General features: G+C 39.6%; 2 protein-coding genes across 5 annotated transcripts in view; one reads left to right on the top strand and one right to left on the bottom strand.

Annotated features, from left to right (window-relative positions):
- Positions 1–17,678, bottom strand: part of Ndufaf5 (NADH:ubiquinone oxidoreductase complex assembly factor 5) — a 31,301-nt gene extending 13,623 nt beyond the window's left edge. For 2 of the 4 annotated variants that reach the window (XR_012909714.1, XM_075962318.1), the window contains exons 1-7: positions 17,418–17,678; positions 14,294–14,334; positions 10,203–10,266; positions 5,928–5,975; positions 3,653–3,756; positions 1,586–1,625; positions 251–448 (exon numbers count right to left, since the gene is read on the bottom strand). Coding sequence is in view for 3 of the 4 variants with exons in the window: in XM_075962318.1 (XP_075818433.1) it covers positions 251–448; positions 1,586–1,625; positions 3,653–3,756; positions 5,928–5,975; positions 10,203–10,266; positions 14,294–14,334; positions 17,418–17,636 (714 nt within the window). In the remaining variant the exon portion in view is untranslated. Of the gene's footprint in view, positions 1–250; positions 449–1,585; positions 1,626–3,652; positions 3,757–5,927; positions 5,976–10,202; positions 10,267–14,293; positions 14,335–17,417 lie in introns of those variants that run through there. The other 2 variants (XM_075962319.1, XM_075962320.1) reach the window with 2 other exon arrangements.
- A 111-nt stretch (positions 17,679–17,789) lies between these two features.
- Positions 17,790–25,525, top strand: part of Esf1 (ESF1 nucleolar pre-rRNA processing protein) — a 48,049-nt gene continuing 40,313 nt past the window's right edge. Inside the window, exons 1-3 of the mRNA XM_075962317.1 lie at positions 17,790–17,890; positions 19,279–19,959; positions 23,007–23,359. Coding sequence (XP_075818432.1) covers positions 19,320–19,959; positions 23,007–23,359 — 993 coding nt within the window. The 5' untranslated portion in view covers positions 17,790–17,890; positions 19,279–19,319. The remainder of the gene's footprint in view (positions 17,891–19,278; positions 19,960–23,006; positions 23,360–25,525) is intronic.

Below are 25,525 nucleotides of genomic sequence, written 5' to 3'. Positions count from 1 at the left end.
GCCATACCTTCCTCCCTCACAAGACAAATACGTATTATTTAAAGGGAAGTCATAAACTGTGGTCATTTTTTTGGAGCTACTTATCCTGAAATATAAATACTGAAGAGTTTCTGTTCCTGGCATTTCAGTCAGGCTGTGTTTATGCGCACTAAAGACAGTAAGGACACACCCTCCAAAAAAGGTAAAACAAGGAGAACTGGCCCAAGCAATACGATTGATTAGTGGGTTACTTGGGTCTCCGGATACTCACCACAGTCAGGGTATTGAAACCAGCTCTCCCAAGCAGATGTCCTAGGTCATTGACTGCAGTGAAGGGAGAAATGTGTGGGGAAAACCCTCCTTCTCGTTCTGTTTCTGCTAACTGTAATGAACACCGAAGTTCATAGAGCGTGTCACCACCAAACATCGCGCCAACAAACACCCCATTTGGTTTTAAGACATAATGAATCTGTAATAAGTATAACAAAACTATTCAAATTTTACAGACAGCAATATCAAATGCATCCAAGTTAGTATTTATGACTACCAACCTTATTTTGCCAAATAAATGAGAAAGTAAATAACTTCAGACAAGAAACCCAGACTCACTGCTGTATGGTATGTAGTAATGTTGTATAGTAATGACAAAGACATTCACTAATGATACTAGTATCTATAAGATGCCTTATGTTTTCAAATTTTATAGATACAACTTGCTTTTTACAGTAAGTAACAGAATACTACAAGAAAAAAACATTTAAAGGATGATAGCTAATCAAAATTATAATTCTTCCTTCCTGTTCATGCCCTCTGAAAAGCAATTCTGTAAGATGTCCCACCAATGGATGTCATTTATTTCCCAATCCTTTAATCTGGGCTGGACTTGTGGTTTATTTTGACTAAAGAAATGCAGTACAAGTGACAGCTCATGACTTTCAGCCTAGTGGAGACCAGTCCTCACACAGCCCTGTATGTTCTCTCGGAACACCCCATCATCTACCCAGTACCCTCTGTTCACTCACTGACAAACACCAATCTACAGGCATTCATCTAACACTTCCTGGGAGTAATACAAAGGAGAGACACAACATAAACAAGTTCCTATGCAGAAAATGTTTACAAGCAATAAAGGAAGAGAAGAAATTTTAATATAGAATATGCTTTGTAGCCAGGCAGTGGTGGTGCACACCTTTAATCCTAGCACTCAGGAGGCCAAGGCAGGCAGATCTCTGAGCTTGAGGCAGGCCTGGTCTACAAAGTGAGTTCTGGGACAGTCACGGTTACATGGAGAAACCCTGTCTCAAAAAACAAAAACAAACAAAAGAACACACCTTGTGACACCAATATTATTCTACACAGTAATTAATTAAGTCTTTTATAAATATAAACATCTCTACAACCAACTATTTTTAAAGTTCTCAAGGAATGCCACCTAATGTATATATTTGTGGGTCAAAGAGAGTACCGAGGATACCCAGCCCATAGAACATTATAAACACTTGGTTTCATTCCACACTGTCAGACTTTTGAACGTGAAAACAGCAACATTTGTCAATCTGTGATATAATAAGCTAACACAGAACTGAGTCAACACAAGTTTTCTCACCTGTTCAAGTGCTCTAGGAAGGTCATTCACCCAGTGCAAACTAAAATAGAAACACATAGTTGCTTAGCCTTCATTAATATAATTATCACTAGGCTAAAACCACAAAAAGGAATTGAATTTTGAAATCTGAAATTAAATTCTACACTTCCACAACTCTGACCTTTTTAACTGTCTCCATACTTTTGTCCTCTCCAGAATGTCATACAGTTGGAACCAGCATACACAGCTTTTTGAATAACCTTTCATTTGGTAACATGTCTAAATTTCTTGCATTCTTTTCATGTTTTGACAGCTTATTTCTTTTTAGTGCTAAATAATTGCATTGTCGAGATGTACAATTCAACCACTTAGTACTGAAGGGCATCTGTGCTGGATAGTGTTACGTTAACTTGACACAAGCTAAAATCATCTGAGTGGAAAAAAACAATTAAGAAAATGTCTGTAAGAAATAATACTGGGCTGTAGACAAGTCTGTAGGGCATTTTTTTAATTAGTGATCAGTGGAAGAGTGTCCAGCACATTATGAGTGGTACCACCTCTGGGCAGGTGGTCCTGAGTTCTGAAAGAGAGCAGGCTGAGCAAGGCAGGGGAGGCAAGGCAGGAAGTAGCACTCCTTCATGGCCCCTGCATCAGCTCCTGCCTCCAGGTTGCTGCTCTGCTTGAGTTCCTGCCCTCACTGCCTTTGATGATGAACTTTACATGGAACTGTGAGTGAAATAAACCCTTTCCTTCTTAAGTTGCTTTGGTCAAGGTTTTTCATCACAGCAATAGTAATCCTAAGACAACATCTTAGTTGCTTCCACGTTCTAGCAATTAATAACATAGCTGCAGCGATGAAAAGTACTTGTTAATCTTGCAGAGGACCGAGTACAGTATTTAACGCCCAATCGGTGGCTCACAACTATCTGTAACTCCAGTTCCAGAAGACTCTACATTCACTTCTGGCCTCCACAACTACCAGACACACATGTAGTGCACATACATACCCGCAGTTAAAATACTCACATGCATAAAACAAAATAAATCTAAAACTTTTTTAAAAGAACAATTTATTATTCATGTTAACGATTTTGTATGTATATAAGTTTTCATTTCTTTGGGTAAATACCAATGAGTATAAATTCTGGAACCTAACAAAGTATGTTCAAGTTTCAGGAAATCATGAAACAGTCTTTCAAAGTGTCTATCATTTTGCATTCCCACCAGAGTTCCTGGTGCTCTACACCCTGGCCAGTAGCTGGAGAAGCCAGTGTCTGAATTTTTTTCTGTTTTAAAAGGTAGATAGTAGACCCATCACCTTTTAAGACAATGGAAATCAAAGCAAAGTGTTCTAAACTTATACATAAGAAACTTTTTAAATCTCATGTTTATTCTCTCACGTGTGACAGGAAAAGAGTGTTAGCAAGCTGTATGTAGAAACTTGAGAATAAAAATAAATTTACGACACTACATCGTATTTCCACTAGGATGTCCTGAATCCTTAATTGTTAAACAGAAGAATCTTAAAGGTTACAAACCAGTTTGTAACTAAAAAGAATTTATTCTATCATGGTGAAGATTATATAGCTCAGTAACAGAGTGCTTGTCTTTAATCCAAGGCCTTAGGTTTAATTCCAGGTGGGGTGGGGGTAGGGAGTTAAATTAATCCATTATCCACTGCTATCCTAAACTATTACAATGTAAATTAGACCTATTTATAACATACATATATACCCACACGTATGTGTGCATATACATGTGTACATGCCTGCACATGCATGCACATGGAGGTCGGAGGCTAACCTCATGCTTGCTTCTCAGGTTCTTACCATATTGTTTAAATAGTCTCTCACTGGTCTGGAACTCATCAGGTAAGACTGAGCTGCTGCTGGCCATGGAGCCCCAGGGAGCTGCCTGTCGCGGCCTCTCCAGAGTTGGAACTACAAGTATGTGCCACCATGCCTGCCTTTATGTGGGTTTTGTAATTCAAACTTCCATCTTCATGCTTATGCAGCAAGCACTTTACCAAACAAGGTATCTCTCCAGCCTCTTTAACATACTTTTTAAAAGTTCAAATGGATTACTAACCTTAAGCTGCTAACCACCAGGTCAAATGTGTTTTCTTGAAAGGGAAGGAATTCTTCATCAGCTAAAATATTCACAGTAGGTATATCTGTTTCTGAGGAATTTTTCTAATGGTAAAAAAAAAAAACAAGTTCAACATATTTAAATAGAGTTTCAATTACTAAGACAATCATTGTTAAATACTATTAATGTTATATTCACTCAGTAGTGTCTACCAAAAAACAAAACAGCACAAAATGTGGCACACAAAAGGCACTCAAGAATTAAGTAACACCTAGTTGTTCCAAAAAAATGTAAGAAATACATCCATTCACACTAAAACAAATCTCAGCAACTGAACATTTCAGTGCAACAAATGAAGCCACAAAGTACTAGATGTAAATCTGGGTGACCCTTTATACTTTTAAGATTTTTTTTTAAAACCTATATAAACATGACTAAAATGTTAGAAAGTGTAAATGAAAATATTGATGTTTTATGACAAACTAATTTTTAAAAGCTTCTAAAAAGCAACAAACAATGTGAAAGTAGGTGTATTATAAATTATGAAGAGTTAACATCTCTAAAATATAAACTTTTACAAACGACCTAGAAAAAAAAAATACATGTATAAGCTCAAGTCAATGAAGGTCAGAGGAAAGGCTCATCAAAAAGTTATTTTAAAAATTCAAAGTCAAGGAATACCAATGAGTGTCAGGTGTGGTGTTGCACACCTTTAATCCCAGCATTTGATGGCAGAGGCAGGAAGACCTCTGTGAGTTCAAGGCTAACCTAGTCTACACAGCTGTTCCCGGACAGCCAGAGCTGTTATACACAGAGAAACCCTGTCTTAAAAAAACAAAAAGAGAAAGAAAGAAAGAAAGAAAGAAAGAAAGAAAGAAAGAAAGAAAGAAAGAAAGAAAGAAGGGAGGGAGAGAGGAGGGAGGGAGGGAGGGAGGGAGGGAGGGAGGGAGGGAGGGAGGGAGGGAAGAAGGGAGGGAGGAGGGAGGGAGGGAAGGAGGAGGGAGGGAGGGAGGGAAGGCAGGCAGGCAGGCAGGCAGACTGACTGACTGACTGACTGACTGACTGACTGACTGACTGACTGACTGACTGACTGGCAGTTAGTTTGTATTCTTTGCAGAGGACCCAGGTTCAATTTCCAGCACCCAAAAAGGCTCACAAGCATCTGTCACTCCAGTTTCAAGGCACCCGATGCCCCCTTCTTGTTTTCACAAGCAACAGGCATGCACATGATACACATACTTACAACCAGGCAAAACACAAATACAAACTAAAAATAAACTTTGAAAAAGAAACACACCCATGCCCAGAGAGAGAGACAAAGACAGACAGAACGACTCTGACTGATAAATGGCCGAAATCCAATAATCAAGTTATTTTACTGAACTAGTAATCAAAAACAGAAAAAATTAAAAAGGCAATTTAAAATTTTTACTTGTCTGAGTAACAAAAACAAAAGGGGTTGGACCAGAGTTGCCAAAGAAAAGAAGAAAAAAAGCACTTTCACGGAAAATCCTCATTCATCTTTCTAGGGACAATCTGGAGACATATACTGAACATGAAAAATAAATGAACAAATGAATTTTATCAAGAATTTATCTGGGGGCTGGAGAGATGGCTCAGCGGTTAAGAGCATTGCCTGCTCTTCCAAAGGTCCTGAGTTCAATTCCCAGCAACCACATGGTGGCTCACAACCATCTGAAATGAGGTCTGGTGCCCTCTTCTGGCCTTCAGGCATACACACAGACAGAATATTGTATACATAATAAATAAATAAATATTTTAAAAAAAAAAGAATTTATCTACAGGCAAAAGTAAATAACCAAACACACAGTCACTTCCCAGGTGATGTTAACAGCAGGATGCTACCGAGAAACCAGAACTGCAGCAGGGTTCTAGACCTGCTCAGAGAAATCTGCTATGTGATGCTCACATACTGGCAGGCTATGTGGTCATTTTAAAAAGAGGTACACACATATAAACAATATTCAAACAGAATAACATCCCATAAAACCATGAAATGTTAATGTGCTACTGTTCACATGAACTTGGGCAATAGAGGTAGTTACACGTTTATAAAGGTGGGAGGTCAAACGGCCCCAACAGCTGTCTCTGGGAAGTAAGATCAGGAATCTCTTCCTTACTGTATTCCTGTATTGTTTGAGTCTTCCTCATGTGTACATATTTATAATTACACTTACATTACATTGTGAAAGAAATAAAGAACGAAAAATTAAGCCAGGTGGTCAGAAACAAAGAGTATTAATAAGCTACCTACCAAAGCATGTTCTGCAATGTCTGTTTGGAAAATCTTTCCCACAATCTCCTGCAATGGGATAATCAGAGAAAAACAATTACCAAAATTTCCAAAGGAGTAAATTATAATTTTCAGTTTTGTAATGTTATTTTCTGATCAAGTCCAGTATGATATGCAAATTTAGAAGACATAATGAATATCACAGATTTAATGCATGAAATTAATTATATTAATACATTTAACTTATTTAAGAAAATAAAGAATACATCCTACTCTACTCAACTACATGAACTTTTCTTGGTTTAATACGCTACAAGCTAGACAGCACACTCCTGTGATAAAAGGACTTGGAACAGATTCCTGCTGTCAGTCTCCATTCAAAGAGTTTACAGAAAAAGCAAGAAAGGAGCTAAGGGACTCATTTCCGTTTCAATGATCCTCTCTTCTTCCGAGAGTAAAAGGGATCGGACGACTTCTGTCCCACACTAAATTCCCCATGCTGCTCTTTTCTCCAGGATCCTGATCCCTCCATCATTACTTCCTCTAATCTTTAATCTGGTTCTTCTGGTCTCTTCTTCTCACCTAACAAGCATTATCTTCCCAGTCTTGAGAAAATTCTTACCTTTACCTCTGAGCACCTTTTTGGTTTTATCCAGTTTTATTTGTGTATTAGAAACGTACACTTGATAGTTTTTTGCTTATAATTAAGGACTCTACTCATGAGGGCCACAATTCTTGGTGCCTACCATGTCACCGTTCACTAATTCGCCCCCTAGTGGCGGCTCACGGTCTAAGCATGAGCACAGCAGTCTGTTCTCACTGGGTCAGTCCTGGTCAGTCTATCTCTTCATCTATAGCACCATGAGACCTCCAGGAAACATCTTCAGTGATTTCTATTGCAGCTTCATAGCTGTTAGAGAAACCGCTACTTTTCAGCTCACAGCACATTCACTTTTTTGGCTCAGTACTTAGCAAACGTATATCCTACCAATACTTTGTTAGGCAGCGGGAAGGATAAAGAGAGCACTGAAAGTTGAACTGTTTGCTGATTTCCATGGCATAGCTACTCCGACAAGGTGGATTACATGCTACTTGACGCACGCTTGGTAAGAGAGGTACAGAACTGGTTCTCAGATGCCAGTTCCAAGACTGTGGAGAGCAAAGAAAGAAGCTAATCAATCTGCTTATCTATCAGCCTCTCTCTTGAAAATCTGAACAAAGATACATATAGACAGGAGCAAAGGTCTCTGAGCTAGATAGTACATACACTTAAGGTTAGAGAGGTTGCTAAAAACTAACTCTTCGCAGGGTTACAAAATAGTAGTACTTGACAGTTTCCTTGGTGTGACAATTTCTGCCATAGCTGATTTCAAGTTATCGATACAATGCCATTAAACAAGAGTTGGAGAGAGATAACAATTAGCTCTTATGAGCTGGAAAAAGCTAGATTGGGACCACATACATCAAAAATACTAGGGATAGTCTACAAGAGAGAAAGACAGAAGATAACATGTAGCATCCATGTAACCCCAGAAAGCATGTAAACATGGGTATCCTTCATACTTCGGTTTCTACGTCCCAATATCTTGTGAGAGACAGCTCTACTGCAAAATCTGAGTTGCATGGGAACTTCCAAAAAATATCTCTATTTAAATTGACTTCTGCTTCTTAAAAATCAAAAGATGGGCCAGAGACACAGCTTAGTAGTAGAGTCCACATTAGGCAAGTGTTCTATCACTGAGTTATACACCTACTGAGTTGAAGTTACCTTAACATTCATACATTTATCATGTCAAGATTATTCATTGAGGGTTATAGGAACTACGATTTTGGTAATGAACAAAAATTAGCAAGTCTAGTACAAGAAGAAAGACACTAAAGAAACACCATGGACTAATAAGTGCTATGGAACTTAGGGTCGGCAAAAGTGGAGCACTATTTTAGAAAGTAACCGTAAGACTGTTGAGATGGCTCAGGGAGTAAAGATGCCAGGTGCCAGCCAGTCTGATGACCTAAGTTCAGTCACCAGAACTGACATGGTAGATGGATATAATCAGCTTTCTATATCCTCTGATCTCCATGAGTGTGGTGTAACAGGCATGCACTTGCACACATACAAACATAAACGAGATACATGATTATGACGAAGTTAGAAGAGAATCCAACAGTCTGAGAAGATGGAGTATTACTTGGCTTCTACTTTAGAAGGATCTCCCTGAAGTGAGAACAGATTGTTGGGGCCAAAGACAGAAGCAGGGAGACCAATGTGGAAGTAATTGCAACAGTTTAGGCAAGAGGTGCAGACAGCCAGGGTCAATGTGGTGAGACAAAGGCAGAAAGGAGTGGAGCTGCAGATATATATGAAATCCAAAAGAGAATTCCAGACCAATCACTCATCAAGTTCTGCTGGGTTTATTAGCTTTTTCATACATTACAGCTTTTAAATCTGTTCATCTCCTAAGACTACACTGCCTTTAACACTGCCTCCTAATGAATCTGTCTTTCTCTCTTCTTTACTAATTCTTACATGACATGCCAAATTAATAGTCCCTAAGCATCACTATATCATACTCCACAGCACTCTCCCTGACCTTCTGCCATGTTGACTTTCAAGGCTATGAACCACCAACCCAGATCCTGTGCCTCTAAGACGGCATCAAAGTTTCTCCTAGCGTTTAGCTTTCACTGCACTTCAGTAAATGTTTTATTTCCTATGGCATTTCTTATTGTCAGTAGCAGCAATTGCAGAGTCTCACAATTTCCCTGCACCCCAGCCCAAATATATGCTTTATCAAAACAGATTTTTCTGAAGATATTTCAGGAGCTTTGGAATGGCTCAGAAGTTAAAGAGTATCTTCTGCTCTTTCAGAGAATTCAAGTTCATTTCCTACCCACGTCAGGTGGCTCACAGCCCCAGGGGATCCAATGTCTCTCGTCCCTGTGGGCACCTGCACTCAGGTGCACATATTCACATGCCAACATATCTGCACATAACTAAAAATAAGACAAATATTTTTTAAATCCCATTTTCATCTTTGTGTCTAGCACAGTGTCTTATGCACAAAGGATAAAAGAATAAGTGAATAAATGAATGTATTTATGATTTGGGGATATGAATAAGAATGGCCCCCAGAGGCTCACAGATTTCAATGTTTGGTCATTGGGGAATGCCCCTACTTAGGGTTTAGGAGGTGTGAACTTGTTGGAGGAAGTGTGTCACTAGGGGTAAGCTTTAAAAGCTTTAAAGTTTCAAATGCTCAAGTCAGGCCCAGTGTCTCTTCCTGCTGCCTGCAGATCCAGATGTAGAACTCTTTCTCTAATACCATGTCTGCCTGCGTGCCACTATACTTCCCGTGATGACAATAATGGACTAAACCTGTAAGCCAGCCCCAATTAAATGTTTTCCTTTATAAGAGTTGCTGAGGTCAGAGGCTAGAGATGGTTCAGGAGTTAAGAGCACTGTCTTCTTCCAGAGGTCCTAAATTCAATTCCCAGTAACCACATGGTGGTTCAAAATCATCTGGCACTCACTTCTGGCATGCAGGCAGAACAGTGTACACAATAAATTAAAAAAAATCAAAAGGCTCCTCACAATAGAAATCCTAAGACATGGCTTGTGTTAGAAAATGTGAAATAAACTATTACGAGTACTATTAAATGCTATCTATATTTTATACAGTTTCTAACTAATAAAATTAATTTTTCTTGATTATGAATGTATGTATTCTGCATTGCCAAGAGTCAAATCCAGAGCTTCACATACGATGAACAAGCGTTCCGCCATTGCACTACACACCAGCTAATTAGCAAAAATGCTTAAACAAAATGAAAACAAAGAGAAAAATATATAGGTTTAAAGAAATGATTGAATTTCTTTAGAATACTTAAATTCCTTTAAAATTATTATATTAGAAGCACTGAATAAATGTTTAACAATTTTAACATAATCGAAATCTAAATAACTAAAGTGATAAGGGAAGTCTTTTCTTAAAATAAACTAAATTAGGGGCTGAGGAGATGACTCAGTTGCCTTCAAAGCACTGTGAGTTCAATTCCCTGAACCCACATTTAAGAAAGCTGATCCTGCAATGCTTGCAAAGGGGTAGAAGAGACAGGCAGCTTCCAGGGCTTCCTGGCCCCCTAGTATAGCCTACTTGGCAAAAAGATGGCCTACAAGAGACTTGTCTTAAAAACCACATGTACCTGCACACACAAACAAATGCTCTAGGGATGCTTATGTATGTGCGCACACACAATTTTATTTTTTAAAATTGATTAAGCCAGTGTATAAAATACCTTATTTAAATGTTGTGCTATGTAGCCTCTTCCACATCCCACATCCAGTGCAAGGGGAAAATCTCTGAAAAAAACAGACATAAAATCTAAGCTTTGCAATACAGTCCATAAAACAATCAAGAACTAATCTTAAGTAAAAACATTTTACTAACTATACCTTTCAGGAGCCTTGACGCACCAGCTCTATCTAGCAGAAGATATAACGTTCTACTTTCCATATGAAATGTCATCAAGCGTTTTTAAACTTGGGCTGGGGATACAGCTCAGTGGGAGAGTTCCTGCTTAGCATGTGCAAGACACTCAATTCAACCTCCAGCACCACAGGGGAAAAAACAACTAAAAACATGCCCTCTAAAAACTTCAAGAATTATTGAAAACTTAGGAGTACAGTAAGTTCCAAGTGTCCAGGTCTAAGTAAGTCAATTCAAATATCTTCTTTTCCTTTAAATACATATTTTTAATTCTTATTTTATATATCTAAATGTTTTGATGGCAATGTATTGTATGTACATCATGTGCACGCCTGGTGACCATGGAAACCAAAAGTGGGCATTCGATTCCTTAGAACTGAAGTTACAGATGGCTGTGAACCTCCACGTGGGTACTGAGTACAGAACCCAAGTCCTCTGGAAGCACAACCAGTTCTCTTAACTATTGAGCTGTCTTCCAGGTCCCAACTCAAACATCTCATATAAGCAGCAATCAATACTTGAATTCAGTCAATCTGAACCCAGAGACAGAAGAGTAAAGCTCTGTATCAGACTAGCTCCTCTAAATTGGGACACACATCAACTGTTTCTATAAACAAAAGAACAGAAAGAACTGCAGTTTAATTTTTCTTAAGAATGGCTGCCAAGGGAGATGCAGGGGAGGAGGACTGTGGTTGGAATGTAAAATGAAATTTTAAAAAATCAATTAATTAAAAAAAAGAATGGTTGCCAAAACCGGGCTGAGGAGATGGCCCACTTAATAAAGTGCTTTCCATGTGAGCATGATGACTTCCAAGCACCAGCACCCACATAGAAGTGAAGCTTAAGCGTGGCAGCACGTGCCTATAATCCCAGAGCTGGAAAGGAAGAGACAGATGGATCTCTGGGGCTTGCTAGGCAGCACGAAAGAAACTGGCCCCCAAAGGGAGTGGCGCTACTAGGAGGTGTGGCCTTGTTGCGTAGGTGTGACCTTGTTAGAGGAAGTGTGTCACTGTGGGAGCAGGCTGAGATTTCTTATGCTCAGGATACCACCCAGTGTCTCAGTTAACTTCCTGTTGCCTGCAAGATGTAGGATTCCCAGCTACTTCTCCAGCACCATGTCTGCCTGTATACCGCCATGTTCTACACCATATGATAAAGGATTGAGCCTCTGAACTGTAAAATGTAGTGGCATTTCATTTATATTTTAATAAATAAAGCTTGCCTGAAATCAGAAAAGTAAAACTGTCACACTGGCCAGCCTTACAGACCAGGCAGTAATGGCACACACCTGTAATCCAAATAGCCACAATAACACACACCTTTAATCCCAGTAGCTTGCCAGAGAAACCAGGCCATAGTGGTGCACGCCTTTAATCCCAGCCCTAGAGAAGATTATAAAATGGGAAGAGATAGCTTTCAGGCTCAATCTCATCTGAGGTTTCGCAGGGGCAGGATCATCATTTTTGAACTGAGGTTAATGTAAGAGCCAGTAAATGGCTGCTTTGCTTTTCTGGTCTTCCAGATGAGCCCCAATATATGTCTCTGAGTTTTTATTGATTATATATCAGTAAGCAGGACACCCCAATTAACTGTTTTCCTTTATAAGAGTTGCCCTGGTCATCGTGTATCCTCACAGCACAGAAACCCTATCTGAGACACCAGTCTAGTACAATCAGCAAGGTCCAGGCAAGACTCTGTCTCAAAAAATACGGGAAAACGTGACAAGGAAGACACCCAACATCAACCTCTGGTTTCAGTATGCGTTAAGTACATATGCACACTCATACCTGCAACACATGTATGTACACATGTTCATGCATACACATAAAAATGATAAAAAGATGCATGTCAAATTATAAAATACCAGATGGAAAAACACTACTGACATTTTATTTTACTTAATGTTTTATGTCTGGATTATGAAGGAACAATAAATAATACTTTTAGAATTAGAAAAACATGTATTCAAATTTTGGGCCTGCACATGTGACTAAACGTGATTAAGCCTGGCTACATCTGTTTCCTCATCAATAAAATGAAAAAGTGTGGGGCCAGGGAGAGAGCTCCATGAATAAGAGCACTTGCATTTGCAGAGAACCCAGACTCAGTTTCCAACACTCATATCAGGTGGCTAATGACTACCTGCAACCCTAGTTCTTCCAGACTTTGTAGGTACCTGCATTTACATATGCTCAGGTGCACATATATACAGATAAAATTAAAAACAAAGTCTTCAGAAAACAAAAGAAATTACTGCTTTTACTATGTATAAAATATTTAGCTCTGAGTTATCTCACTGTTTAACAGTACTAAAAGGCCCTAACTCTTAAAAATTGTAATAAAAATCTGTGTAGTTTTTTAAATTAATAAAGCAGAGCACTGATAATACAAACTTCTCTGTTTATTTGTTTACCCTTATGATACAAAGGATGGAAACTGTAGACTGTGCATGGTAAGCACAAATCTAGGCCTGTTAAGTACTAATAATGGGCAGGATGTCAACACAAGAACATTTAAAGGTATTTTAAAGAATTTAATTCCAAACATTTAATGTTTAAATTAAAATTTCAGTCACAATCAAAACAATCTTCATGGATTTAGCTTTATTATCCTTATAGCTGTGGCATAGTTTGTGAACTCCAAACTGAAAAGCAAAACTTAATGATTCGTTCATTAAATCACAAACAAAGTATAATTCAGGGAAATGGTAACAGTAAGCTATTTTTGTCTTTAAAATAATTAGTGACAAAAATGAAAGGAGGGGGCCTTTTGCCATAAGGAAGTATTTTCTACCTTACAAAATTATAGACTCCTTTTCATTTGTAAAGGTGTATCTAAAATACAGTCGGAGAGCCTGTGATTTTATAAAACTCTCCCTGCTTTTAACAGAAAACTGTGATAAATTCATCCTATATTGGTATAATTCAATGAAGGTCATGTAAAGAAAAGTCAACAAAAAGGAGTGATTTGCTAATGTCAGAGAGCAATTCTAGGATAAAGCCATTATTTGGCTGCAGTTCCACTACATGGTGACAAGCCGGAATCAATAAAGCTTTCATTACGCCCAGAGCATGGAGCAACAGATACATCAAGATTTTTATACTACTTAATGAAAGTGTTCTTTCTCAAGTCATTCCCCAGAGAATTGTCGTAAAATCTGTACTACCATTAGCAATGTATAAGATAAAATGGGCAAGGCCTTACCGACATAAACTGGGAAACAAATCTAGCTACACTTTCTCCCTCACTCAAATGGCAAAAGATTCTATTGCTCATTTCAGTAAAACCTATATGTAGGTTTAATAAATCTTAAGATTTCACATGTAGTCAACATTTTAGTTCTATATTTTGAGCAATCTCTCTATTACTAAATTTGGTCTAAACCAAATAGATCAGCCATTCAGGCTTGAAGAAAGGCAAAAGTTTTACTTCCATACTATTTTTTAAAAAAGAAAGTAACAATGAAGAAAATGTCATTTGCTTTCCCAGACAAGAAAAAGGACAGCCAGGCGGGGCCATGCATACTCATCACCTCAGCACTCAGGAGGCAGAGGCAAGAGGAGTGCCATGAGCTGGAAGCCAGCAAGCCTGGGCTACATCGTGAGACCCTATCCCAAGCATCTGAAAAGGAAAGAAGATGTTTAGAGTTATTTATATCGCCAATTCTGGGAATAAAATTCTCACATATCAAGTTCTCATCATTTAGTTTCAAGTCCCCACTCAAGGACAGGAGTAGTGGAGCACGTCTGTATTCCCAGACGCTCAGGTCAAGGCCAGGCCTAGGGGTGAGAGCAAGACGCTGTTCAGGGAAAGAGAGACAGAGAAACTAAGAGAGGAAAGACAAGCGGGGAGAGAGAGAGAAAAAGAGGGACTGCATCTCATTATAACATCATCTCCTACCTGGCTATGTCATACACACGGTCTGCAATCCGACTGCCAACCTGAAAGATTTCAAGTCAGTGGGTTAAATACACAGAGAAGGTTTAACAGAGAAGTAACATTCTTTTTTTAAACCTAAGAGTCAACTTACATTTCAAAATGAAAAGTACTTTGTAATCCCATTTTCTGTTTTCCTACAGCAACTTTCTTTACTGGATATAAATAAAATATTATAAAACATATCCCTGGAAACAAAGTGAAGCAAATTACTTTAGAGCCAATTTAATAAAATCAAGATTAAATAATCTGCTAAGAGTGGCAGCTATATATGTCTATATATGTTTATAGACCTAGCAGTCAGGAGGCTGAAGCAGGAGGATTGCCACAAATCTGAGGCTGGTCTGTAATAAATGGTGACATGTTGAGTTCCAAGCTAGAATATACTATAAAGACCCTTGTCTCAAAACCACAAAAACAACATAAAGACGAGGACGCTGAGACAGGTGGATATCTTGTGAGTTTGAGGCCAGACTGATCTATATTACATAGTGAATTCCAGGACAACCAGAGAGATTCTGCCTCAAAAAAAGGGGGGGGGCTGGAGAGATGGCTCAGAGGTTAAGAGCATTGATTGTTCTTCCAGAGGTCCTGAGTTCAATTCCCAGCAACCACATGGTGGCTCACAACCATCTATAATGAGATCTGGTGCCCTCTTCTGGCCTGCAGGCACACATGCAGACAGAACACTGTAAACTAACTAACTAACTAACTAAATAAATAAATCTTAAAAACAATATTAAAAAAAAAAAACTTGCTCTAAATAATCTTAAAAAATGGTATACATACTTGGCCTTTGTATTCCATGTGATGCAAGGTAAGAATGAAAAGGAAAGAAACATTATCCTGATTGGTTTTTTTGTCAGCTCAACACAAATCCAGACATACCTGGAAGAGAGAATTCTTTCTTTCCTTCTTCCCCCCAGCCCCTTTGGTTTCTCAAGGCAGGATTTCTCTGTGTAGCCTTGGCTGTCCTGGAACTCGTTTTGTAGACCAGGCTGGGCTCAAACTCAGAGATTGCCTACCTCTGCCTCCTGAGTGCTGGAATTCTAAGTGTGGGCCAAAAAGGTGTGGGCTGGCCACTGCCCACATGAAAGAGGGAAATCTTAGTTGAGAAAATGTTTCCATAAGAGTAGCCTATAGGCCAGGTTGTAGGGCCCTTTCTTGATTACTGATGGATGTGGGAAGATCCAGTTCATCCTGGGTGGTGCCGCCCCTAGGGCAGGTGGCCCTGGATGGTATAAGAAAGCAGGATAAGCAAGGCATGAGGAGCAAGCCAGCAAGGAGCATGATTTCATAGCCTTTGCTTCAGTTCCTGCCTCCAGGTTCCTGGCCTGACTTCCCTCAGAAATGAAGTGTAACTTGGGAGTTGTAAGATAAATCCTTTCTTCCTCAAGTTGTTTTTGATCATAGTGTTTTATCACAACAATAGAAACCCCAACTAAGACCAAGACAACTGTAATGTTAAGTTGAGAGCATCACCCCAGCCCCTGGCATCCATCCCAGCCTCCTGGCCTGAGAGTTTGCATTGGTCTGGACTCCAAATCCCAGAGCCTGCCAGGTCCTGACCCCTCCCACAGGGTATTTAAGTGGGAGCCCAGAAGAGGAAGACATGGTCCTGGGTTTTACATATGCTCCCCGGTTCCCCTGCCAAGCTCTAGGCCAATAGAAAGTGTTGCATTTAATAAAACATGGTCTAATTGGATTTCTTTGTGTCGGCGGAGCGGCTCGTCTTGGGATTTTTCCTAACAACAACAGACATTGGCATGAAATACATTAAATTAAAAATTATTCACCTTGGCTCAGGATTATAAATCAGTATACAAATGATCACTTAATAAAAACTTAATACAAACTTTGTGTAGTAGCTTCTAAATGAATTAACTATGTTTTTGTTTTGTCTGAGAAAGGACACCCAGGCTGGCTTTGAACTCATAACAACCCTCTAATCCCCAGCTTCAGCCTCCTGAATGCCAGGATCACAGACGTGTGTTACCACACTCACCCGATCTACATTAACTGCTTTTTTTGTCCCTTTAGTAACTTTTGCAAATTAGTGAACATCAAGTCTGGAAAAATACAGTTGACCAGCTCTCCCAGCACAATATAAAAGAAATTCGTTGGGTGGTGGTGCACGCCTTTAATCCCACCCAGCACGGGAGGCAGAGGCAGGCAGATCTCTGTGAGTTCGAGGACAGCCTGGTCTACAAGAGCTAGTTCCAGGACAGGCTCCAAAGTTACAAAGAAACCCTGCCTATAAATAAATAAATAATAAATAAATAAATAGAAAGAACGAAAGAAAGGAAGAAAAGAAAGCTGAATGGCAAGTACCACACTGCACTGGGCTAGTGACATCTGGCGTTGAAGTCTACTATTCCTTCACACACTTCACTCAGCCTCTTATAAACATTCTAGAGCTGTGATTACTATTTGAGAACTCGGAATATAGTTGTTTTTGTTTTGAGAGGGTGATGGGCAAGGGTTAGGTACATCGAAGTCTTTTCCCTTCATATACTTTACTGAATATATTCTAGTTCTGCATTCACGCGGCTTCAGTGGGGCTGTAATCCGGGTGCTTTTCTTGAACAGAAAGAGGTGCTTGTGAAAGGCCCCTACAGGTCCTTTCCGCCCCAGGAGTTCGGGACTTATCTCTTCCTTTTCCTAGATGACTCGTCCTATCTCCCATCTCAGCTCGACTGATTTCTCACATCTTTCTCCACGGCAGCAGCTCTTGACCATCCGTGCCATCCATCAGGCCATTTCCCTTCTTCTTCACCTCATTTGGCTGAAATGACATTCCACGTCTACGCGTGTCTCGCGCTCTCTCCTTAATGCTATCCTACAAAAGCGGGGGTCTGGAGTGTGTGTGTTTGGGGGCGGGAGGAGGTTATTGCTTTGCCCTGGAACTCAAGCAGAAGCAGTACTTGCTAAGCGAATGAGTGACCGCCGTGCACACTACCCGAGCCCCGGACTTTCAGAATACAAAGGCCAGGAAAGGTGAAGCTTCTTCTCAAGGTCACAGGGCCGGGTGGGTCTGCCTGCCGTGTCGGGCTCCGCGCCTCCCTCCGTCGCTGTCCCGCGGTCTCACCTCCTCCTTCAGGTAGTCAAATTTCATGGGCTCAGGCTGTCGAGCTGCCCAGTTTTTCTGCTTCCTCTTCAATTCCCTGTCGAAGATGTTTAGGGCTCTGGGCGAGGTGCTGCCCGAAGGAGGAACACCGGAAGCTACCTCCCTGCGACCACCGTTCCCTGCGGAGACCGCCGGGCTCCGGAGCCGCGTTAGCCGCCAAAGCACGGGCGGTCGCAGCATCTCCGGACACGGCGCCACAGCAGGGCATAGTTTTCTATTGTGCGCATGCGCCGGTGAGTACGGCTAGCACAACGACACAAAATTGTTCCAAGAGGAAAAAGGCAAAGTTGAAGTAGTTTGGCCTAGCTCGCCTGCCGTTACGGGCGAGCGTCACGCAAAGGATTATAGGTGTGCGCTCCATGTGAACTCAGACCGGGATCCGAAAAGACGAGTGAGGAGCTGTGTGGGTCTCCGACGGGATCTCCTTGGGGTTTGTGAGTAGTGCGCCCGTTGTTGGTCCCTTTCAGGGCTGATCTCGAGCGACCTCAGCCGAGGAACTTTCCCCGAAAGTTTGTGAAGCGGCAGGATGGTTCCGGAACCAGCTAGCTTGGAGCTCCCAGGCCAGAGGAGGAGTGGACTGGAGGGATGAGAGGAATTTGTCGGTGCTTCAGTGACGTTTTATGTTTTTCCCGTTAGAATGTAAAGGGTTTTGAAGTACAGCAGCCCAGTTGAGAATATGAAGATTAACAAAAGAGAATGGAACCAGAGTATACAAAACAAATGAGACCAGCTGAGATTGGAGAATCTTATTTTGTTTTTCTCTCTCTCTGTTGCATATACAGTTGGTCACACCAGGCCACATGTCCATGCCCTTGTGTGCTCATATGTTTGGGAGGGTGCTTGCTTGTGGGTGCCAAAGGAGGCTGCCTTAATTGCTCTCCACCTTATTTTTTGAGATAGGAGCTCTCATTGGAACCTGAAGCTCCTCAAATAAGCTAAATTGGATGACCTCCTCCTGCCTCTGCCCACCCCAGCCACCAGCTGTAGGATTATAGGCATGCAGGGTTTTTAATGTTTGCATTTTTTGTTTGTTTGGTTGGTTGGTTTTTGTTTTTTGCTGGGGAGGGGTGGGTTCTTGATTTTTCCAGACAGGGTTTCTTTGTGTAGCCCCCTGCCTGTCCTGTAACTCACTCTGTAGACCAGGCTGGCCTCGAACTCACTGAGATCCCCCTGCTGCCTCTGCCTCCCAAGTGCTGGGATTAAAGGCGTGCGCCACCACTGTCCAGCTTTTTTCTTTTTTCTAGAGGATCAAATCCGTGTCACACTTAAGCAGGAAGCACTTCATTGACTGGGCCTTCTCCCAAATGTCAGGCTTTGGTTTCTTGAAACAGTCTCACTGTGTAGCCCAGGCTGACCACCGGTTCCCTCTATAACTATATAAGGTCTAGCCTCAAACTGATAATCATGTCTCTGCCTTCATTACCCTGGCTTTACATGTATGTGACTCCGTGCCCTACTAATCTTTTAATTGATGACAAATACAGTCTAGAAATACAGAAATAATGAGGGCAATCAGCTACTAAACATTACCCTAGGATTCTGTTTGCTTTGTCTTAAATTCATTTCAAGTAAGCTGTAATGTAAGGATTATATTTTACTATGTTTTTCTTTTTTTTATGTTTGACCCAGAATAGGTTGGGTAGCTGAAATTAAGTTTAAGCTGTCTTAATTTGGGGGGGGGGGGGAGAGAGAGAGAGAGAGAGAGAGAGAGAGAGAGAGAGAGAGAGAGAGAGAACGAGAACACGGTAAACAAATGTGGTTTTTTTCTTATATTTTAATGGTGTTAACCATTTATCATTGTAATATTTATTTTATTTTCCAGTGTTTGGTTTTTCTGGGTGTTTCTTCAGTAAGACCGTAAAAATGTCATCCAAACAAGAAATAATGAATGACCAGCGGTTTAGGCGGGTTTCAAAGGATCCCAGATTTTGGGAAATGCCAGAGAAGGACCGAAAAGTCAAAATTGACAAGAGATTTCGAGCCATGTTTCATGACAAAAAGTTTAAATTGAACTATGCTGTTGACAAAAGAGGGCGCCCTATCACCCACAGCACGACAGAAGACCTGAAACGCTTCTATGACCTGTCAGACTCTGATTCTGATCTCTCTGATGAAGAAAGCAAAGTGCTGGACCAAAAGAAAGTAAAGCAGAAAAAGAAACAGACGGAAAAGGAAGTGAAGTCAAAAATGCTGATTGAGGAGAAAAAGAAAGAAACCAAAAAAGTTGATCAGAAGGATCCTATAAACAAAAATGATTTAGATAATTCTGAAAGAATTCAAAAAATGAAAAACGTGTGTAAATCTCAAAAGGTAAATTCAGAAATAAGTCCCAAAAAGGATAGTGAAGAATTTCCACAAGATACAAAAAAGAAAAGGAACATCACTGACCACAGTACAGATTCTTTGCCCAAAGGAAAACCAAGGACCAAAAATTCCAGTACCCCTGAAATTGTGAAATCTCCAACAATCGCTTGTTCTAAGGCAAAAAGAGAAAAGCAATCAGGTTGGTTTGGAGTACTGATTCTTCTGTATTACACTATTTTGCTGTGCTCTTTTAAAAACATAAACAATAATTATTTTGTAGTATGATGAGAACAGACGAGTGTTTTATTTTAAAATATATAACCATGAAAGAAACAATATGCAATGATTTCTTCTTGTTTTGATACCAAAAGACAAGCAAGAAAGCTTGGGTAAGTGATGCTGGTTTCTAGTGAACATTGCTGAGAGCTCCTATATGTTGTTACATAGGAAGAGATGTGCTTGAAGAAGGTAAGTAGAATTGGGTACTCTTCATTTAGTTCATTCAGCTACGTGACAACTACTGTAAGGCATGGTCCCCTCCTTAGGGTTATCGCGAGTCTATTTCATTTAGAAAACGGCATATCCTGTGACCATACAGACACAGTGCTCTGGGGTTCATAGTTTGGTGAGAGGATGACAATTTTGACTGAAGCAGCGTGTTGATTTCCCTTGAGCAAGCGCAGCATCTGCAGAATGTATGACTTGAATGGAGATTAGATTTGGTCTTAGCTCTTCTTTCCCTCTTGTAGATGTTTTTAGGCATATAACAGCCTGTTCTCTTTGTATGATGACCCTGGTCTACTGGCACCATCCACTACAAATACATTGTAATAGTATTTCCTAATAGTGGTATTAAAAAGGAAAAATAAAGAGATGAAATAATTTTATTTATTTATATCCAGTAAATCAAAATTTCATTTCTATGTAATTAATGATAACAAAGTTGTACTTTTATAGTCTTGTTTAGTATTAATCTCAAATTGAAAGAGACATATTTCAGATACTAAATTGTCTTTTTTGACTGTTACCTTCCACATTGGACAGCATAGAGCAAAAGTAGAAATGTCAAACCTGTAATACAAAATATTGTAGCAGGAAGGGCCATAAGTGAGATTAAAAAATGTGAAAAGTGACTAATCAAAATATAATCAAAGAAAAATTCATAAGAGATGCATTATTTGTTTATTTTTTGTATTGGGTTTTGGGGGTGGTGGCAGTTGGGATTAAGTTTGAGGACCAAAGAAGTTTGTTGAGCAAATTTAGGATTGGATGTATGTAGATCAGTAGTCCTATTCTGTTAGACAGTAAAATCTTAAAGACTTTAGTAGTTTTCAGCCAAATCTTACTTTAAATACCTCCCTGTATTCTGCAAAATCTTCTTACTTTAAATAACTTCCTGTGTCCTGGCATGCTGATAATGCCTGTAATCCTCCTGACAATTGTTAAGATGAGTCACAAGGATCAGTTCTAGGCCATCCTCAGCTTCATAGTGATTTTGAGGCTAGTGTGGACTACATGAGACCCTGTTTTAAATTAAAAACAGGCAAGATGGCTCAGCAGGTAAAGGTGCTTGCTGCTCAAGCCCTGCAACCTGGTCTTCAGTATCCATGTAAAGGAGGAAGTAGAGAACTAACTTCACAAAATTGTGCTGGCCTCCACATATGACATATGTCCCTCCTCCCCCCCCCCATGCATAAGCATATCATGCACAGATATGCAAACAAAAATAGTTTTTGAAGTTGTTCTGTATGTATGTATATGTACTATGGAGGTCAAAGAAGAGGGCATTGGATCCCTTGGAATTGGAGTTACAGGTGGCTGTGAACCACCATGTGGGTGTTGGGAACCAAACCAGATTTTCTACATGGTCATAACCACTGAACCATCTCTCTCTCTCAATATAGTGCATTAACTATAAATGATTCATTAATTAATAATTAAAGACTTGAGAGCGTATAAATTTTCTCTTTGCTTTCTTTTAGTTCAATGTAGGCAATAAATATTGGATTAATGAATCAATATTATAAAAACATAGAATTAAGAACAAATTTCACTTTTTACCTATTTTAAACAAAATATCTTGGTATGTGGTTAGCTAACACTTATAAAATGTTAGCAGAAAAATTTTAGTTACCATTGCTGTTTGGTAATTTCATTCATAATGCAAGTTTTGTCAGTTATGTATGAATGAGTTATAAATTTAATCACCAGCTCACACTTTACTTAGCATATTTCTTAGAGTAAACAGCTCTATTGATGTTTTCTGCTACATGACTCAAAGGTGCTTTGTTTCTTTCCAAGGATCAAACCTAGTGCTTTGGGCATGCTAGGCAAGCACGCTGCTGTTAACCTTGAAGACTCTTTGAATTCAAATATCCAGAACTCAACTAAAATAAAATCTCCTCATCAAATTTATTATTTTCCAGTGTTTCATGTTTACCTATCTAGCAGCTAGGGCTAGTGGGCCGTGTCTGTAAGTTAGGAAGGCAGGACTCATTGACACTTATAAAACTCTTGTTCCCGTATCAAATATCCCTGTCAGTGTACCGTCTGGTTTTACCAAAACTTTTCACTTTGTTACATTTCTACTGCCATCAGCTTTATACTGCCTTCTTTTCTTGTCTAGAGTACCCTTCTGTCCCTCCGTTTATAATTCACACCCGCTCTACCCCCCGGTTTTCTATAGTATAGTTGAGATGACATCCTCAATCTAATAAATCTGTTTGTTTCTTGACTCCTTGCTAGCGATAAACCACAAATGATTGCTACTTCTTTGTCATTGACAGCTCTTTACAGATGTTTTCCTTACTATTCAAAACAAATTTCCTTCATCAGTGTTCTCACTGTGCTTACTTAATTCCTCTTCTTCCTTTATTTAGCTGTTGAGTAACCACAATCTTGGAAACTTAATGCTTGTAGAGTATGTGTGTGCATATTGATTTGATTGTTTATTTTAATGCTTGTCACTTATTTATTCAACTGGAAATTGATAACTTTTTGCCAGTGGTTGTGTACTAAACACAACTACTAAGCAGGTGTTCCCCGAATACTAAATAAGTATATAAATACAGTTACATCATCTTATAAATGTTATGATTTCACCTAAATAACTTAATATAGCATGAATTTTACTGAACTTATGCTCCTTTTGTTTTGTAGGAGTTATACTGGATCTAATATCAATAATTTGGATTTAACTTAATTTAGTATACACGTCTCCTTTCTCCCTCCCCCAATATGCTGTAGTGCTTCCAGTCGTTCTGGCGAGAGACAAAGATGCCCTGGAAGAAGATTCAGACAGTGCTAGTGAAATAGGAAGTGATGAGGACTCTGAAGATGAAGTCACAAGTGATGATAGAACTTCAGCTGATGATGATGAAGAGGAGGAAGAAGAGGAAGAGGAGGAAGAAGAGGAAGAGGAGGAAGAAGAGGAAGAGGAGGAGGAGGAAAGTGACAGTGGTCCTGATCTGGCAAGGGGTAAAGGAAATATAGAAACTAGTTCTGAAGATGAAGACGATTTTGCAGATCTGTTTCCAGAAGAACCTGGTTTTGAACATGCTTGGAGAGAATTAGATAAAGATGCTCCTCGGGCTGATGAGGTAACATTTTCAGTAAATTATTTATGAATAACAGGACAGTTAGCTTTTATGGGTGATTGGTTGATGTTATTTAATTAAGTAGGAAGGAACTGGACATCTATCTAATTCAGTGATGGAATTCTTGACCAGCATTTCTAGGCTGAATAAAGAAGAGCATGGTGGGCGCTCACCTGTAGTAGCATCACTTAGGAAGCAGGAAAATTGTTGTAAACTTAAGAGTAGCCTGGAATGCATAGTGAGTTCTAAGCTAACTTGGATTATAAGCTGGTCAGTAAAACCCTATCTTTTTTCAGAAAAGAAAACTAAACAAAAGAATGCATTAAAAATAAATTAAGTGATAAAAGTTTTACTGGTAAAATGTAGGACTTGTTTGTTGTTGATTGAACCCAGGGTCTCCTGTCTGCCAGGTAGGATACTACCAGTGAATCCCATCTCTAGACCCTGGTGGTATCAATGATGATTAAGATTTTGTTTTAAGGACTGGAGATGAACTCAGTTTTACAGTGCTTACCTAGCATGTGCAAGGCTCTAAGTTCAGTCCCAACATTAGAAAGAGTAAACACCTTGAAATGGAGCTAATGTATATAGATTAGATGCATGTCCAAGCACATGAAATGGGAAAGTTCTTTTCCATCCTTTTATCTTTTGTTGTTGTTGCTTAAAGATAGAATGAAAAGTAATATACTTTGCTGTGGTCTTTTTGTACATTTATGCCAGTATACTTTGTTCCTGCCCATCTTCCTTCCATCCTGCCCTCTGCATCCTTCCTGCCCTTCTCTTGCTCATTGCCCATCCCTTTCCTCACCCCAAATAGTTCCCTCTTCTGTTTTTATATACCATGTATTCCTTCATTCTCTCTTCCTCAGCTTCCATCTCTCCCTCTACTATTATGGACCCTTTGTAATTTCGTGATGTATATACACACAAATTTAAATCTGGATTTAGCAGAGTGGGGAGATGGTTCCATCCATAAAGTGCTTGCTATACAAACATAAGGACTTGAGTTTCAGTGAAACAAAAGTAGTAGGATCCTAAAGGCTCATTGCCAACCAATCTAACCAACCAGTAAGCTCCAGATTTGGTGAGAGACCAGGTGTAGTGGCACACAATTTAATCCCAGCACTTGGGAGGCAGAGGCAGGTGAATCTCTATGAGTTTAAGGCCAGCCTGGTCTACATAGTTTCAGGGCAGCCAGAGATACATAGTGAAACCTGTCTTTAAAAATACTGCTGCTAGTACTACTACCACCACCACTACACTAACACTACCAATACACTAACACTACACTACACTAACATTACACTAACATTACCCTAACACTACCACTACCAATACACTGCCAACACACTACCACTACACTACACTAACACTACCAACACACTAACACTACACTACACTACACTAACATTACACTAACATTACCCTAACACTACAATACCACCACCAATACACTAACACTACCACTACACTACACTAACATTACACTAACACTACAATACCACTACAATACACTACCACTAACACTACCAGTACACTACACTAACACTACACTACCAATAATAACAGTAATATAATAAAAACACGTAGAGTGATTGAAGAAGACACAATAGTGTCGACCTCTGACTTCTGCATGTAAGAGTGCAAACACATATAGCAAAACTTTTAAAACCCAGCAAAAAAGAAAACGAAGTATTTGTTTTCTGAGACTGGTATATCTCATTTAACAGTTTTAATATCATTCCTTTTTCTACAAAGGTCATAATTTCCTTTTTTTTCCTTTTTTATTTCATTTGTGTTGTATGTGTGGGTATATAGACCTTCTTGCTCAATTATTCTCTACCTTATTTGGTTGGTTTGGTTTGGTTCTAGGTGAATTTTTTTTTTTGTTTATTATTTTTTGTTTTTGAGACCAAGGTTAACATCCTTGTCTGTCCTGGAACTCATTCTGAGAACCAAGCTAGCCTTTAATTCATAGAGATTCCTGCCTCTATCTCCCAAGTACTGGATTAAAGGCTATGCGCCACCCTTTCCAGCTCCACCTTATTTCTAAGTCAGGTTAAGTCACTGGAGCCAAAGCTCACTGACTAAGCTGAACTGGCTGGTCAGCGAGCCTGAGGGATTCTCCTGCATGCATGTACCCTCACACCCTCCAAGTCTGGAAGAACA

Source organism: Microtus pennsylvanicus, chromosome 2 (assembly GCF_037038515.1).
Source record: "Microtus pennsylvanicus isolate mMicPen1 chromosome 2, mMicPen1.hap1, whole genome shotgun sequence".
NCBI classification, from domain to species: Eukaryota; Metazoa; Chordata; class Mammalia; order Rodentia; family Cricetidae; genus Microtus; species Microtus pennsylvanicus.
This window is presented reverse-complemented; position numbering and strand designations above follow the sequence as displayed.